Raw genomic sequence first — 12,851 nt, forward strand, 5'->3', positions numbered from 1 at the left:
ACTCCAACAAGTACTAAACACAGTAGTGAACCAGAGAACTGCTAAGCATGATGCTAAAATTAGACAACCGACTTAGCACCTTGTAAGAATCCTAAAGGGAACTCATCCCATTCCCATTTATATTTATGATTACTGTTTATTTCTCTCCATCCTATTTTTTTCCCCCGTTTATCCTTCTGTTTCTTTTCTTTCACCCTGTCCCTCCTCAAAAGTATTTTGCTTCTGTCCTCTGTCTCCCTTAGTCTGTCTTCCTCTTTATCAGGCCCTCCCCTTTTCTAGTTTCACTCTGCTCTTGCTTCCTCATAGAGTAAAACAAATTTTGTGTGCAACTGAGTGTGTGTTATACCTCTGAGCCAATTTCCATGAGAATAAGGAAGAAGTGTTGGCTCCTCCCCTTACCATCTTCCCCAAGTCTCTACTTTTGCTGCCTTTTATGTGAAATAATTTATCCTATGCTATCTCTTCCTTCTCCCTTTTTCCAGTGCATCCTTTTTCCCCTCCCTTAATTTTATTTTTTTAAATTACATCCTATCATAGTTAACTTATATCTGTGCCATCTAATTACAGATACTCCTTTTAACTGCCATAACAATAAGAACATTCTACAGTTTGACCTTATTGAATCCCTGATGATTTCTCTTTCGTTTTTACCTTTGTCTTTTTGTCTTTCTTGAGTCTTATATTTGAAAGTCAGTTTTTCTATTCAGCTCTGGTCTTTTTAATAGAAATGCTTGAAAGTCCTATTTTTCAATAAATGCTCATTCTTCTCATCCCCAATCCAAAGAATTATACTCAGTTTTGCTGGGTTGGTTATAATCCTAATTCCCTTGGCCTCTAGAATATCACATTTCTTTTTCTTTTTTTTTTTTTTTAGCTTTTTATTTACAAATTATATGCGTGGGTAATTTTTCAGCATTGACAATTGCAAGACTTTTTGTTCCAACTTTTCCCCTTCTTCCCCCCACCCCCTCCCCATATGGCAAGTTGACCAATACATGTTAAATATGTTAAAGTATAAATTAAATACAATATACATATACAGGTCCAAACAGTTATTTTGCTGTACAAAGAGAATCAGACTTTGAAATAGTGTACAATTAGCCTGTGAGGTAAATCAAAAGTGCAGGCGGACAAAAGTAGAGGGATTGGGAATTCTATGTAGTGGTTCATAGTCATCTCCCAGACTTCTTTCGCTGGGTGTCGCTGATTCAGTTCATTACTGCTCTATTGGAACTCATTTGCATCTTGGTTGTTGAAGTGGGCCACATCCATCAGAATTGATCCTCATACTGTATTGTTAAAGTATATGATGATCTCCTGGCTCAGCTCTTTTCACTCAGCATCAGTTCACGTAAGTCTCTTGAAGTCTCTCTGAAATCATCCTGCTGGTCATTTCTTACAGAACAATAATATTCCATAATATTCATATACCATAATTTAGAATATCACATTTCAAACTCTGCTTCTTTAATATAGAAACTACCAAATCTTGTTATTCTGACTGTGGATCCTTGATGTTAGAATTGTTTCTCTCTGATGCTTGCAAAATTTCCTTGGCTGGGGAGCATTGGGATTTGGCTACAGTATTCCCAGGAGTTTTTGTTTTGGGATCTCTTTCAAGAGCTGCTCAGTAGATTCTTTCAGTTTCTACCTTACCCTTTGGTTTTATGATTTCAGAGCAGTTTTCCTTGAAAATTTATTTTAAAATAGAATGTGCTGGCTCCTTTTTTGATCATGGCTTTCAGGTAGTCCAAAAAATTTTAAATTATCTCTCCTTGATTTATTTTCCAGATCATTTGTTTTTCCAGTAAGATGATTCACATTCTCCTCAGTTTTTTCATTCTTGATTTTGCTTTACTATTTCTTAATGTCTTATGGAATCATTAGTTTCTGCTTATCCAATTCTAATTTTTAAAGAATTATTTTCTTCTGGAAACTGAATGGATGCCTATCAATGTTATGGAATATTATTGATAAGAAACGACCAGCAGGATGATTTCTGAGAGGCCTGGAGAGGCTTACGTGAATTGATGCTGAGTGAAATGAGCAGGACCAGATTATGATACATGGCAACGAGACTATACGATGATCAATTCTGATGGATATGGCCCTCTTCAACAATGAGATAATTCAAACTAGTTCCAAATGTTCAGTGATGAAGAGAGCCATCTGCATCAAGAGAGAGGACTGTGGGAACTGAGTGTGGATCACAACGTAGCATTCTCACTCTTTTTATTGTTGGCTTGCATTTTGTTTTCATTTTTTTTTTCCCTTATAGATCCGATTTTTCTTGTGCAGCAAGATAATTGTATAAATATGTATACATATATTGGATTCAACATATATTTTAACGTATTTAACATGTGTTGGACTACCTGCCATCTAGGGGAGGAGGTGGGGGAATGAGGAGCTAATTTGGAAGAGAAGGGCTTTGCAAGGGTCAATGCTAAAAAATTATTCATGCATGTTTTGAAAATAAAAAGCTTTAATTAAAAAAAGAAAAGAAAAGAATTGTGCTTTTGTATCTTGTCCATTTGGCTAATTCTACATTTTAAGATATTATTTTTCTTCAGTATTTTTTGTATATGCATTCTTTACTAAACTTTTTTTAAAATTAATTTTCTTGCATTATTCTCATTTCTTTTTTCATCTTTTCCTCTACTTTTCTTATTTGGTTTTAAAAATCCTTTTTGAGTTTCTTCAGAAGTTTTTTAAAGAGGGCTAGAGGCTGAAACCAATTCACATTTTTCTTTCAGACTTTGTTTTCTTTTTCTGAATTTGCATTTTCAGCTTCCCTTTCACTGTAGTAACTTTCTTTTTTTAATTAAAGCTTTTTATTTGCAAAACATGCATGAATAATTTTTTAGCATTGACCTTTGTAAAACCTTGTGTTCCAAATTTCATCTCCCCTTCCTCCCACCCCCTTCCTTAGATGGCAGGTGCCCAATACATGTTAAATGTGTTAAAATATATGTTAAATCCAATATGTGCATACGTATTTATACAATTATGTTGCTGCACAAGAAAAATCAGATCAAAAAGGAAAAAAAATGAGAAAGAAAAAATGCAAGCAAATAACAAAAAAAAGGTGAAAATATTATGTTGTGATCCACCCTCAGTTCCCACAGTCCTCTCTGGGTGCAGATGGCTCTCTTCATCACAAGATCATTGGAATTGGCTGAATCATCTCATTGTTGAAGAGAGCTCCACGTCCTTCAGAACTGATCATTGTATTATACAATGATCTCCTGGTTCTGCTCATTTCACTCAGCGTCAGTTCATGTAAGTCTCTCCAGGCCTCTCTGAGATCATCCTGCTGGTCATTTCTTACAGAACAATAATATCCCATAGCATTCATTTACCACAATTTACCCAGCCATTCTCCACTTGATGGGCATCCACTCAGTTTCCAGTTTCTGGCCACTGCAAAGAGGGTCGCCACAAACATTCTTGCACAAGTGGGTCCTTTTCCTTCCTTTAAGATTTCTTTGGGATATAAGCACAGTAGAAACACTGCTGAATCAAAGGGTATGCACAGTTTGATAACTTTTTGAGCATAGTTCCAAACTGCTCTCCAGAATGGCTGGATGTGTTCACAATTCCACCAATAGTGTATCAATGTCCCTGTTTTCCCACATCCCCTCCAACATTCCGCATTATTTTTCCCTGTCACTCTAGCCAATCTGACAGGTGTGTAGTGATATCTCAGAGTTGTCTTAATTTGCATTTCTCTGATCAATAGTGATTTGGAATACCTTTTCATATGACTAGAAATGGTTTCTATTTCTTCATCTAAAATTTGTCTATTCGTATCCTTTGGCTGTTTATCAATTGGAGAATGGCTTGATTTCTTATAAATTAGAGTCAATTCTCTGTATTTTAGAAATGAGACCTTTATCAGAACCTTTAAATATAAAAAATTTTTCCCTGTTTATTGCTTCCCTTCTAATCTTGTCTGTATTAGTTTCGTTTGTACAAAAACCTTTTAACTTAATAGAATCATAATTATCCATTTTGTGTTCGATAATGATCTCTAGTTCTTCTTTGCCATAATAACTCTCTATAGCTAGGTTTTTCTTGTTTGCTTGTTTTTTTGCAGCCCATTTCTTGATGTTTAACTTTAAAGTTGGGCTTTGCTCCCAAGGGACAGAAGCTTCAGGCTTCTCATGCTGCTGTTTCTAGAGCTAGTTCTGCCGATCTACAAGTTTTCAGTTCTCTCAGGGTGGTATAATAGGAGAGGTGTGGTCACTGCTGCCCCGGCCCTGTTCTTGATCCTGCTAGTCCTTCAGCCTGGGCCACGCACTCCCCCACCCCCCCGCAAGTTGTCCCCCTGTCCAGCTGGCCCCAACTGGCCCCTGACTTGCTGCCTGTGGCCTGTGCAGGACCCTGCTCCGCTCTGACCCAGCGAGACAGACCTTCTGGGTTGTCCAGACCTGGATGGCTGCCTCCCCCGCCTCGGTACTTGCGCTCCAGAATTTGTTAGGAGGGTAAAATTGGTGAGAGATGGCTCAGCCTGGAGGGTAACTTCCCCCCTCCCCCTGGCCGAGAGTCGGCTAACGGACATCAGGCTGTGAGGGCCACTGCCCAGGAAAAGGGGACTTGCCCTGGTTTTTCATTTTATAATGTTCATTCTTATTTTTTCTCAAATGTAAACAAAAATTCTCAGTATTGATTTTTGCGGGGTTTTTGAACCTTTGATTTTTCCCAAATTACATGTTTTTAGTGCTTGTTTTTACAAATGTCCTCGAGGCAGTGAGCAATCAGACACAGGTCACACATGCACAGCCGCACAGGCTGTTTGCATAGTGCTGTGCGTCCCCCGCTTCGGAAGAGCACCGATGACGTCAGCAGGGCGGCGGCCGGACTCGTGCGGGGTTGGGTCTCAGCAGGCCGCGCCAGGCCCCGGGTCTGCCCGAGCAGGGCAGCTGCATGTCTCGGGTTGGGGCGGACTCTCCCTTCGTGGCTTTGTTGTCTGTCCCGGGGCTGGGCCGGGGCCTCCCAGTGTTCCCTGCTTCGTGGTTGGCTCTCTGCGGGCGCCGAGTTCTGTCTCCTCGCTTCCTGTTCTCCTTCCTCCCCTTTCTTTTTCTTGTTTCTGTAGCTCACGTTTCTAGCACGATGTCTGGCTTTCTCTTTGTTCTTCCTTTTTTTTGTGACGCAGTCGGGTTCAAGTGACCTGCCAGAGTCGTCCAATCAGGGTCAGGTGTCCGGGGCCAGATTTGAACTCGGGACCCCCTGGCTGCAGGGCCCGTGCTCCACCCCCTGCACTCCCTGGCTCCCCTGGTTTGTTTTTTCAAAGATCAGCGGTCTCTCTTCTCTCTGCTCCCCTTCTCTCGTGTTCTCCCCCTCCCCACAAAAGACAAGTGAGACTTCGGAGCCCGGCTAGTATAGATGGTGTCCAGGGTTCCCCATGTAGCAGTAATGTGAGGAGAAGCATCCCCGGATCTCAGGTCTTGAAGCTTTCAAAGCCACTCGTCCCCGGGGTAGGGAAAGCTCAGTGTTTGTCTCCATTGTACAGATGAAGAAACTGAGGCTCTGAGAGGAGAAATGGAGCTTGAGGCTGAGAGAGAGGCATTTATTAAATACCTGTGGTGTGCCAGACATTGCCGAGAGCTCAGGACACATTCAGCAAGCATTTATTAAGCACCTGTTGTGTGTGCTGGCTGATACTTTGTGGTAACAGAGAGAACAAGAATGTCTGCTCCTTGGGAGCTTCGTTCTCACGGGGCAGATGGTGCACGCGCACAGATAATGCCGCAGCATACACGTGTGTGATTCTACACGTGTCCACTTCCTGTCTGGAGGAGACACGTATGTTCTAAATGCACGCCCACGTAGCCATGGGGAAGGGGAGCAGCCTGGGGGGAGGGAGACTCCGAGCCAGGACTCGCACTCGGGACCCGAGCCTCTCCGGGGGCCCACGCTGACGCCCCTCTCTCTTGCAGGCTGGTGCAGCCGTCCAGCAGCCCCCTCTGGACCAAGCTGCGGCTTGATGTCAAGTCGTATCTGAACTCCGTCACCCAGGTACCGGGGAGGGGTCCGGGGCCCCTGCCTTGCCTGTGCTTTTGCAGGCTCCTAGAACCAGGGGGCGGGGGGCTTTTCTGGAGGGGGTCTCGGCCATTCTCATGTCTGCTCTGATCTCCCGCTCTTTTTCCCCCCGCAGCTGGTGTCCTGCCTGACCGAGGCGTCCGTGGCCACTGCCGTCCTCCAGCACATCAATGCCATTGTCCCTTATTATCTCACCTTCCCCAAGCAGTGCCGGGTACTGCTCAAGGTGAGGCCCTGGGCCTGGGCTGGGGGAGGTAAGCCCTCCCCCCTGGAGCCTTGCTGCCAGTGCCCCCCATTGGGGGCAGCCCCCTCCTCGCCTCCCGGGACAGGCTGCAGTAGAAAGAAAACCTGCGAGCCGGCTTGGCCCCTGGGCAAGGTCCTCCGGCGCACAGAGAGGAGCCCGGGCCTCCTGGGCCCCCCGGGGAGCTCCTCGCTCTGCTTCTGTCGCCACAGCCCATCCATAACGCATGGCCGGGCCTCCCGTCTCCCGCCACCCCCCGGCCCCTCCGTGCGCTGGCCGATGGCCGCCGTAATTGCTCCGGGAGGGCTGACAGCCAGTGCGCTGGAGCTCGGCCCTCTGGGGCTCGGGGGAGGAATACGTGACAGGGCCCGAGTCAGGCGGGCGGCCGAGAGTGGGGGGAGGGCGGGGGGCGGCCCTCGTGGCACCTGATGGAGGAGGGGGAGCCCTGGCTGCGTTCTGTGGGTGCAGTGGGGGGGAGACGCCCGCGCTTGATGGAAAGCTTCTCCCGCAGAGGATGGTCCTGCTCTGGAGCACGGGCGAGGAGACGGTGCGGGTGCTGGCCTTCCTCGTCATCAACAAGGTCTGCCGCCACAAGAAGGACCCCTTCCTGAGCCCCGTTCTCAAGGTGACTCCCGGGGCCCCAAGCGGCCTCGGCTCCGTCGGCCCGGTGCGCTCGCTGTATCGGGGGGGCGGCAGCCTGGCCCGGGTCTCGTGGGCGGGGGGGGACAAGCCCTGGGACCCTGCGGGCGGGCACGGCCTCTGTCCCGGGGACCGAGCGCCTCCTTCCTGTGGGCATTCGGGGTCGGGAGGGAGGGGCCCCGGGCCCCGGTTCGGTGTGAACAGCAGGAGGCCGGGCCGGGCCCCCCCTGACTGCCCGCCTCCCCTCGCAGCAAATGTACATCTCCTACGTGAGGAACTCCAAGTTCACCTCGCCCAACGTGCTCCCCATGATCAACTTCATGCAGCGCTCGCTGACGGAGATGTGCGCCCTGGACCCCGCCCTCTCCTACCAGCACGCCTTCCTCTACATCCGCCAGCTCGCCATCCACCTGCGCAACGCCATGACCATGAACAAGAAGGTGCGGCCCGCAGGGGCGGGCACGGGGAGGAGGGTTGTGGGAGGAGGGTTGCGGGAGGGCCCGGGGGCTTCCTCAGGGCTTCCGGCCCCAGCCCCTCTCTTCTGCTCCCAGGAGACCCACCAGTCCGTGTACAACTGGCAGTACGTGCACTGCCTCTACCTGTGGTGCCGCGTCCTGAGCACCATCCACCCCAGCGAGGTCCTGCAGCCGCTCATCTACCCGCTGACCCAGGTCATCATCGGCTGCATCAAGTACGGCCCCGGACCAGCGGCGGGGGGAGGGAGGGAGGAGCCTTCCCCGGGCTGGTCGGCGTTGGGGGGTGAGAGTCCTTCCAGCCCTGGGCCCCTGTGGCCCCTCCCCCGCGGCTGGGTGCCCAGGCTCTGTTCGCAGAGAAGCTTGGGAGCTAATGAAGCCTGTCTGACTCTGCTTTTCATTTGCATATTCATGAGGCCGCAGGGCCCCCCCCCCCCCCCGCAGGCTTATGTTTGGGGCCCAAGGTTGGCCCTGGGCTGGGGAGCCGGGAGGGGCCCCCAGGGCCAGCTGGCTCCCCGCTTGTTTTACGGAGGAGGAAACTGAGGCAGGAGGGCACTGCCCGATGCCCCGGAGGCCAGATGAGGGCTCAGAGAATCCAAGGAGCCCCCGGGAGGGAAGGTGTGCGGCCCTGACAGGAGGCGGCCTCTGTGCTAGGGAGGGGCAAATGCAGGAGCAGAGGGCTCTGGGCCGCGTGCATCCGTGTGGCGCGTGTGTGTGTGCAGTGCGTGTGCATCTGTGTGGCGTGTGTGTGCGCGCAGTGCATGTGCATCCGTATGGTGCGTGTGTGTGCAGTGCACGTGCATCCGTGTGGTGTGTGTGTGCAGTGCGTGTGCATCCATGTGGCATGTGTGTGTGCAGTGCGTGTGCATCCGTGTGGCGTGTGTGTGCAGTGTCTGCTGTGTGTATGGGGGGGTGTATGTGTATACAGGTGGCGTGCAGTGCATGCATATGTATACAGATGGTGTGTATGTGTGGACAGGGGGTGTGCATTGTGCATACATGTGGCAGTGCATGCGTGATGTATATGCAGGTGGTGCGTGTTTGTGCATGTGCTCGTGGGCCGCCCCTGGCCCTGCTGGGTTCCCTGTGCGCTGGGTGCATCTCCCTCCTGGGCCAGGAGGTGGCGCTGCTCCCCAGCAGGAGGCGGCAGGGCCAGGGCCAGTGGGGGAGGGGAGGTGGATGTCCCCCATGGCTCCAGGCAGGGCAGAATTGGCAGCTTGCTTCTGCCAGATAAGGAGGGCGGCCAGCCCCGGGGAGCCCCCTCCCGGCCCCCTCCTCCCCTCCCCTCTTTCCTCTCTGGCCTGGAAAGGGCATTAAAAATGTAGGAAGGGAAAGGGGAGGGGCAGGCGGGGAGCCTCCGGAGGAGTTTCAAGGCCCCCCTTCCCCAGAGGTGGGGGCTGCAGGGCAAAGGTGAGGGGGGCGATCCTGCTCTTTCCTTGAAGGGGGGGCCTGATCTTCAGGCTCTGCAGTGAGGGTTCTGCCACGGCCGCTGGCTTCAGTTTCCTCCTCTAGAAAGTGGACCGGTGTCCTCTGAGGGCTCCCCGGGAAGGGCAGACGTGGGGGGGCCCCGGGCTCGGCCTTGGCGCCCCCTCCCTGACTCTGGTTTCCCGCGCCCAGGCTGGTCCCCACGGCCCGCTTCTACCCGCTGCGGATGCACTGCGTGCGGGCCCTGACACTGCTCTCGGAGAGCACCGGCACCTTCATCCCCGTCCTGCCCTTCATCCTGGAGGTGAGTGTGCCCTGGGACCGCGGACGCTGCGCCGGCACACGTGCCCCAGCTCGGGTCGTCAGCCACAGCCCGGTGGGCAGTGAGCCCGCGCCCAGGCCTGTCCGGGGGGCACCGATGTGGGTGCCAGGGGGCAGCCCGCGCCTGCTGCCCTCACCTGGTTGGAGGTTCGTCCGGGGCCGCACTGCCTTTGCCAGGTCCCCTCGGTCGGGTGTCGGGGGCCCCATTGGACAGCGCCCGGAGAGGGTGTCAGGATGCCCCCTCCCCCCGGCACCCTGGGCTGTGTCACGCCCAGACAGGATGGGGGCGTGGTGACCCCGGAGAGGTCCCCTCGTCTCCAATGGGCCCGCACTGAGGACGGCTCCTCCCCGTGCCCTGCCCGAGGGGGCTCCTGCCGCTCCCCGAGAGGCCCCGGGGCACAGGCCGGGCGCGCTGCCAGGGGAAGGAAGGAGGGCGGGGGCGGGCGGCCGGGAAGGGGGCGAGCAGGTCGACCAAACCCCAGACTCCCCCATCGCTTCTGCTGAGGCTCCGGCCCTTGTGGTTTTGCGCTGTAAACGTCCGTCGGAAACCACATCCTTCCGCGGGGCCGACGCCGCTGCTCCTCCGGCCCGCGGGGGGCTCCCCGGGGCCCCGTCCCTCCCTGACGCCCAGATGGGCCCCCGCCCCTGCCGACCTCAGGGCTCCCAGCAGGCACCGCAGGGCACAGCCTCCGCCACATCCGCCGTTGCCCCCCTCCCCTGGGCACCTGGTGTGGGGGCCCTCTCCCCCCTCCCCCTCCTTCCTCCCCTCAAGCCCGAAGGCTCAGCCGCAGTGGGAGGAAGGGCAGAGCCGCGGCTCTGGGATCGATGCATTATTAATTGGGCTGCTTTTCATTTAGAGTCTGGCGGGGGTGGCCCCAGGGGGAGCATGGCTGGGGGTCTTGCTGGAGGCCCCCTCCTCCTCTGAAGACCCCTACTCCCCAGCCAGCTGCTGGCTCCTCTTCCTACCCCCGCAGAGTGGTGGCCTCCCCCCCTCCCTGAGGGGCCGCCCCCCCCCATTGGTCAGCTCGGAGGGTGTCAGGCAGTGTGGCACAGCGGGCAGTGCCCTGGCTGGCACAAGGGCTCCCACCCCAGGTGCCCCCTCGACCTCTGCGTCCTTAGCCCTAGAGGGCTGTGAAATTCAGATTCAGCAAGGGGGATTCAGTCCCCCAGGCGGGGCCAGTGGGGGGAAGCACCCCATTGTGCTGGCTGGGTTGTGGGCTTGGGCCTGGAACCCCCAACCCTCCTCAGGGTTCCTCTAGTTTCTCCCTCTCCTCTTGTCTCCCTCCCCATCCCTAGCTCCCTCCCTTTGTCATTTCTCCCCTCCCCCCTCCCCCATTCCTTCCTGGGTGACCCTGAGACCGTGCAGGCCGAGGACACGGGGTGGGGGAGGGGGAAGGCGCGGCCCTGTCTGTCTGTCGGCTCGGCCGCTGCCTGCGGCGCGGCGACCTGGGCAATCGATGCCATTTGGACAAAAGACCTGATCGTGTCTAACGAGGTTTGTAGCATTGATTCTCCAGGTGGGGACGTTTAATTTTTTATTTCCACAAGCTGCCAAGAAAATCGCCCGAGCCCCCGGCTGTCCTCGGTGGGGGGGGATCAGAGCCCACTCCCCCTCCCCCCAGTCCTTTCCTCCTGAGCCTCTCCCGGCCGCTGTGGCCGCCATCCTGCCGGGGCTCTGCTTCTCCCTGGCTCCCCCAGGCCTCCCCCCCCCCCCCCCATTTTAAAGATGAGGAAGCTAAGCTGGACAGACGTTTGTGACTTGCCCAGGGTCCCGTAGCTCGTGAATGTCCGGGGCAAGGTTTGGATTCGCCCCCCCCCCCCCCCCCCCCCGGTCCTTGACCCCCGCTCTCTGCCCGATAGTGCTGGACAGAAGAGCTGGAAGCACTTCCGGCTTTCCCGGAGGTCGCGGGGGCCATCGCGAGCCCCTCCTGAGAGCAGCGTGTGCTCCGGGGACTCCTGGGCCGGGGTCTGGCTCTGGAGGAGAGTTTGAGGGTCGGGGTGAGGTGAGGGAGGGGCCGCCTGGAAATAGCGAGCGGGGGGCTCTGCGGCCCTGCCACGACCTGCCCTCAGCCTCTCCCTCTGGGCCGTGAGGCCTTAGTGCCAGGCCGGGCCGTTCTCCGCCTGATGCTAGTAAAGGGCGCTGGCCCGCGGGTGGCGATGGGCCGGGGCGGGAGGCAGAGACGGGCACCCGGAGCCAGCGGGCACAGGGCAGCTGAGTGGGCAGAGGGCCAGCCCCGGCCTGGGCAGCTCCCGGGCCAGAACCCGCCTCGAGTCCTGAGAAGCCGCCCTCTGTCACGTTGCAGATCTTCCACCAGGTGGACTTCAACAGGAAGCCCGGACGCATGAGCGCCAAGCCCATCAACTTCGCCGTCATCCTGAAGCTGTCCAACATCAACCTGCAGGAGAAGGCCTACCGGGTGAGGGGGGCGGGGAGCTCACGGGACGGCCCTGAATGTCGGCCGTGGGGCTCGGCCAGGGAACAGGGACCTGCCTCCATCTCCGCTGGGGAAGAGCAGCTTCCAGGCGGTCTCCGCCAGCTCCAGCCCGTCTCCCCGGCCCTGCCAGGGGCCGCTCTCGGAGCCTGGCGCCTGCTGGTCCCGGGCCTGGCCGGCTTGGAGAAGGGGCGCTCACGGGCGGGGCCGTCGGGGAGCCTCCCCCAGCCCCAGGTGACCCTGTGTGGGATCGGGTGCCTGAGGCTGGGCCCCGAGAGCTAAAAGAGCTCCCTGCGGCTGAGACGGGGCCCCGGGCCTCCTCCCCGCCGGGGGGCGCTAAGCCTGTCTCCTCCCCGCAGGACGGCCTGGTGGAGCAGCTCTACGACCTGACCCTGGAGTACCTGCACAGCCAGGCCTGCGCCATCGGCTTCCCGGAGCTGGCCCTGCCCGCCGTCATCCAGGTGAGGGGCCCGGCCCTGCGGAGGAGAACCTGCCGGGGGGAGGGCGGGGGTCAGCCGCAGCTCCCGGCAGCGGCCCTTGGCCCTGGGCCCTCCCCCTTCTCTGGCCCCCGGGAGCCGGGGCTGAAGCGACGTCTGACCCAGCGGTGAACCCCGGGAGCGGGCTCCACCCCAGGCCTGGCGCAGCCGGCCGCAGGGCCGCCGGGGGAGCCGGGGGAGGGTGGATGGCGGCCCGGCGGCCCCGCGGTCGTGGGGGTCGCCTCCGGCTCTGGTTTCCTGTCTCCACAAGTGCTGGGGAAGCACCTACTGTGTGCTGGGCACCATCTAGTGCTGGGCCTGGCAGACCAGGGACAAGAGAGTCTCCCTCTGGGGGCAAACGTGGACACGGGCACAACGTTCAAAGAGAAGGGGGGTCATTCTGTCCCCAGGGACAAAGTGCCAGGTCCTCCCCGTGGGCCCCCCCGGGCCTGGAGGCTTGGAGGCCTGGGCCAGGGGCAGCTCCCGAGGCCGGCCTCTCCTGTCCCGCCCGTCTCCCCATCCCCATGTGTCCCCCCCCCAGCTCTCCCCCACGGTTTGCTCAACGCCCCAGATGTTTCCGATCACGGGGAGGCCCCGGTCTCTTACAGGAAGGCGGCGGGTGGGGGCGGGGAGCGCTGCGGTCCCTGCTGGCAGCGGCCGTCGCTGTTTAGCCCTGGCAGGCTGACAGTCAGTGCCGCTAATCACAGGACGCCCGGCGGGGAGACGGCGCGCGCTAATTACACACACGCACAGGCCCCTCTCTCCCTGTCTCTGTGACACACACAGAGCCGGGTGCTTC

General features: G+C 56.2%; 1 protein-coding gene across 1 annotated transcript in view; it reads left to right on the forward strand.

Moving 5' to 3' along the window:
* The window catches only part of NOC2L (NOC2 like nucleolar associated transcriptional repressor), a 32,836-nt gene that overhangs the window by 15,463 nt on the left and 4,522 nt on the right, over positions 1-12,851 (forward strand). Inside the window, exons 7-14 of the mRNA XM_051988879.1 lie at positions 5,943-6,021; positions 6,161-6,271; positions 6,798-6,911; positions 7,177-7,365; positions 7,477-7,616; positions 9,016-9,127; positions 11,448-11,561; positions 11,936-12,037. Of these exons, the coding sequence (XP_051844839.1) occupies positions 5,943-6,021; positions 6,161-6,271; positions 6,798-6,911; positions 7,177-7,365; positions 7,477-7,616; positions 9,016-9,127; positions 11,448-11,561; positions 11,936-12,037 (961 nt within the window). The remainder of the gene's footprint in view (positions 1-5,942; positions 6,022-6,160; positions 6,272-6,797; positions 6,912-7,176; positions 7,366-7,476; positions 7,617-9,015; positions 9,128-11,447; positions 11,562-11,935; positions 12,038-12,851) is intronic.

The sequence above is a fragment of the Antechinus flavipes genome, chromosome 3 (genome assembly GCF_016432865.1).
Source record: "Antechinus flavipes isolate AdamAnt ecotype Samford, QLD, Australia chromosome 3, AdamAnt_v2, whole genome shotgun sequence".
NCBI classification, from domain to species: Eukaryota; Metazoa; Chordata; class Mammalia; order Dasyuromorphia; family Dasyuridae; genus Antechinus; species Antechinus flavipes.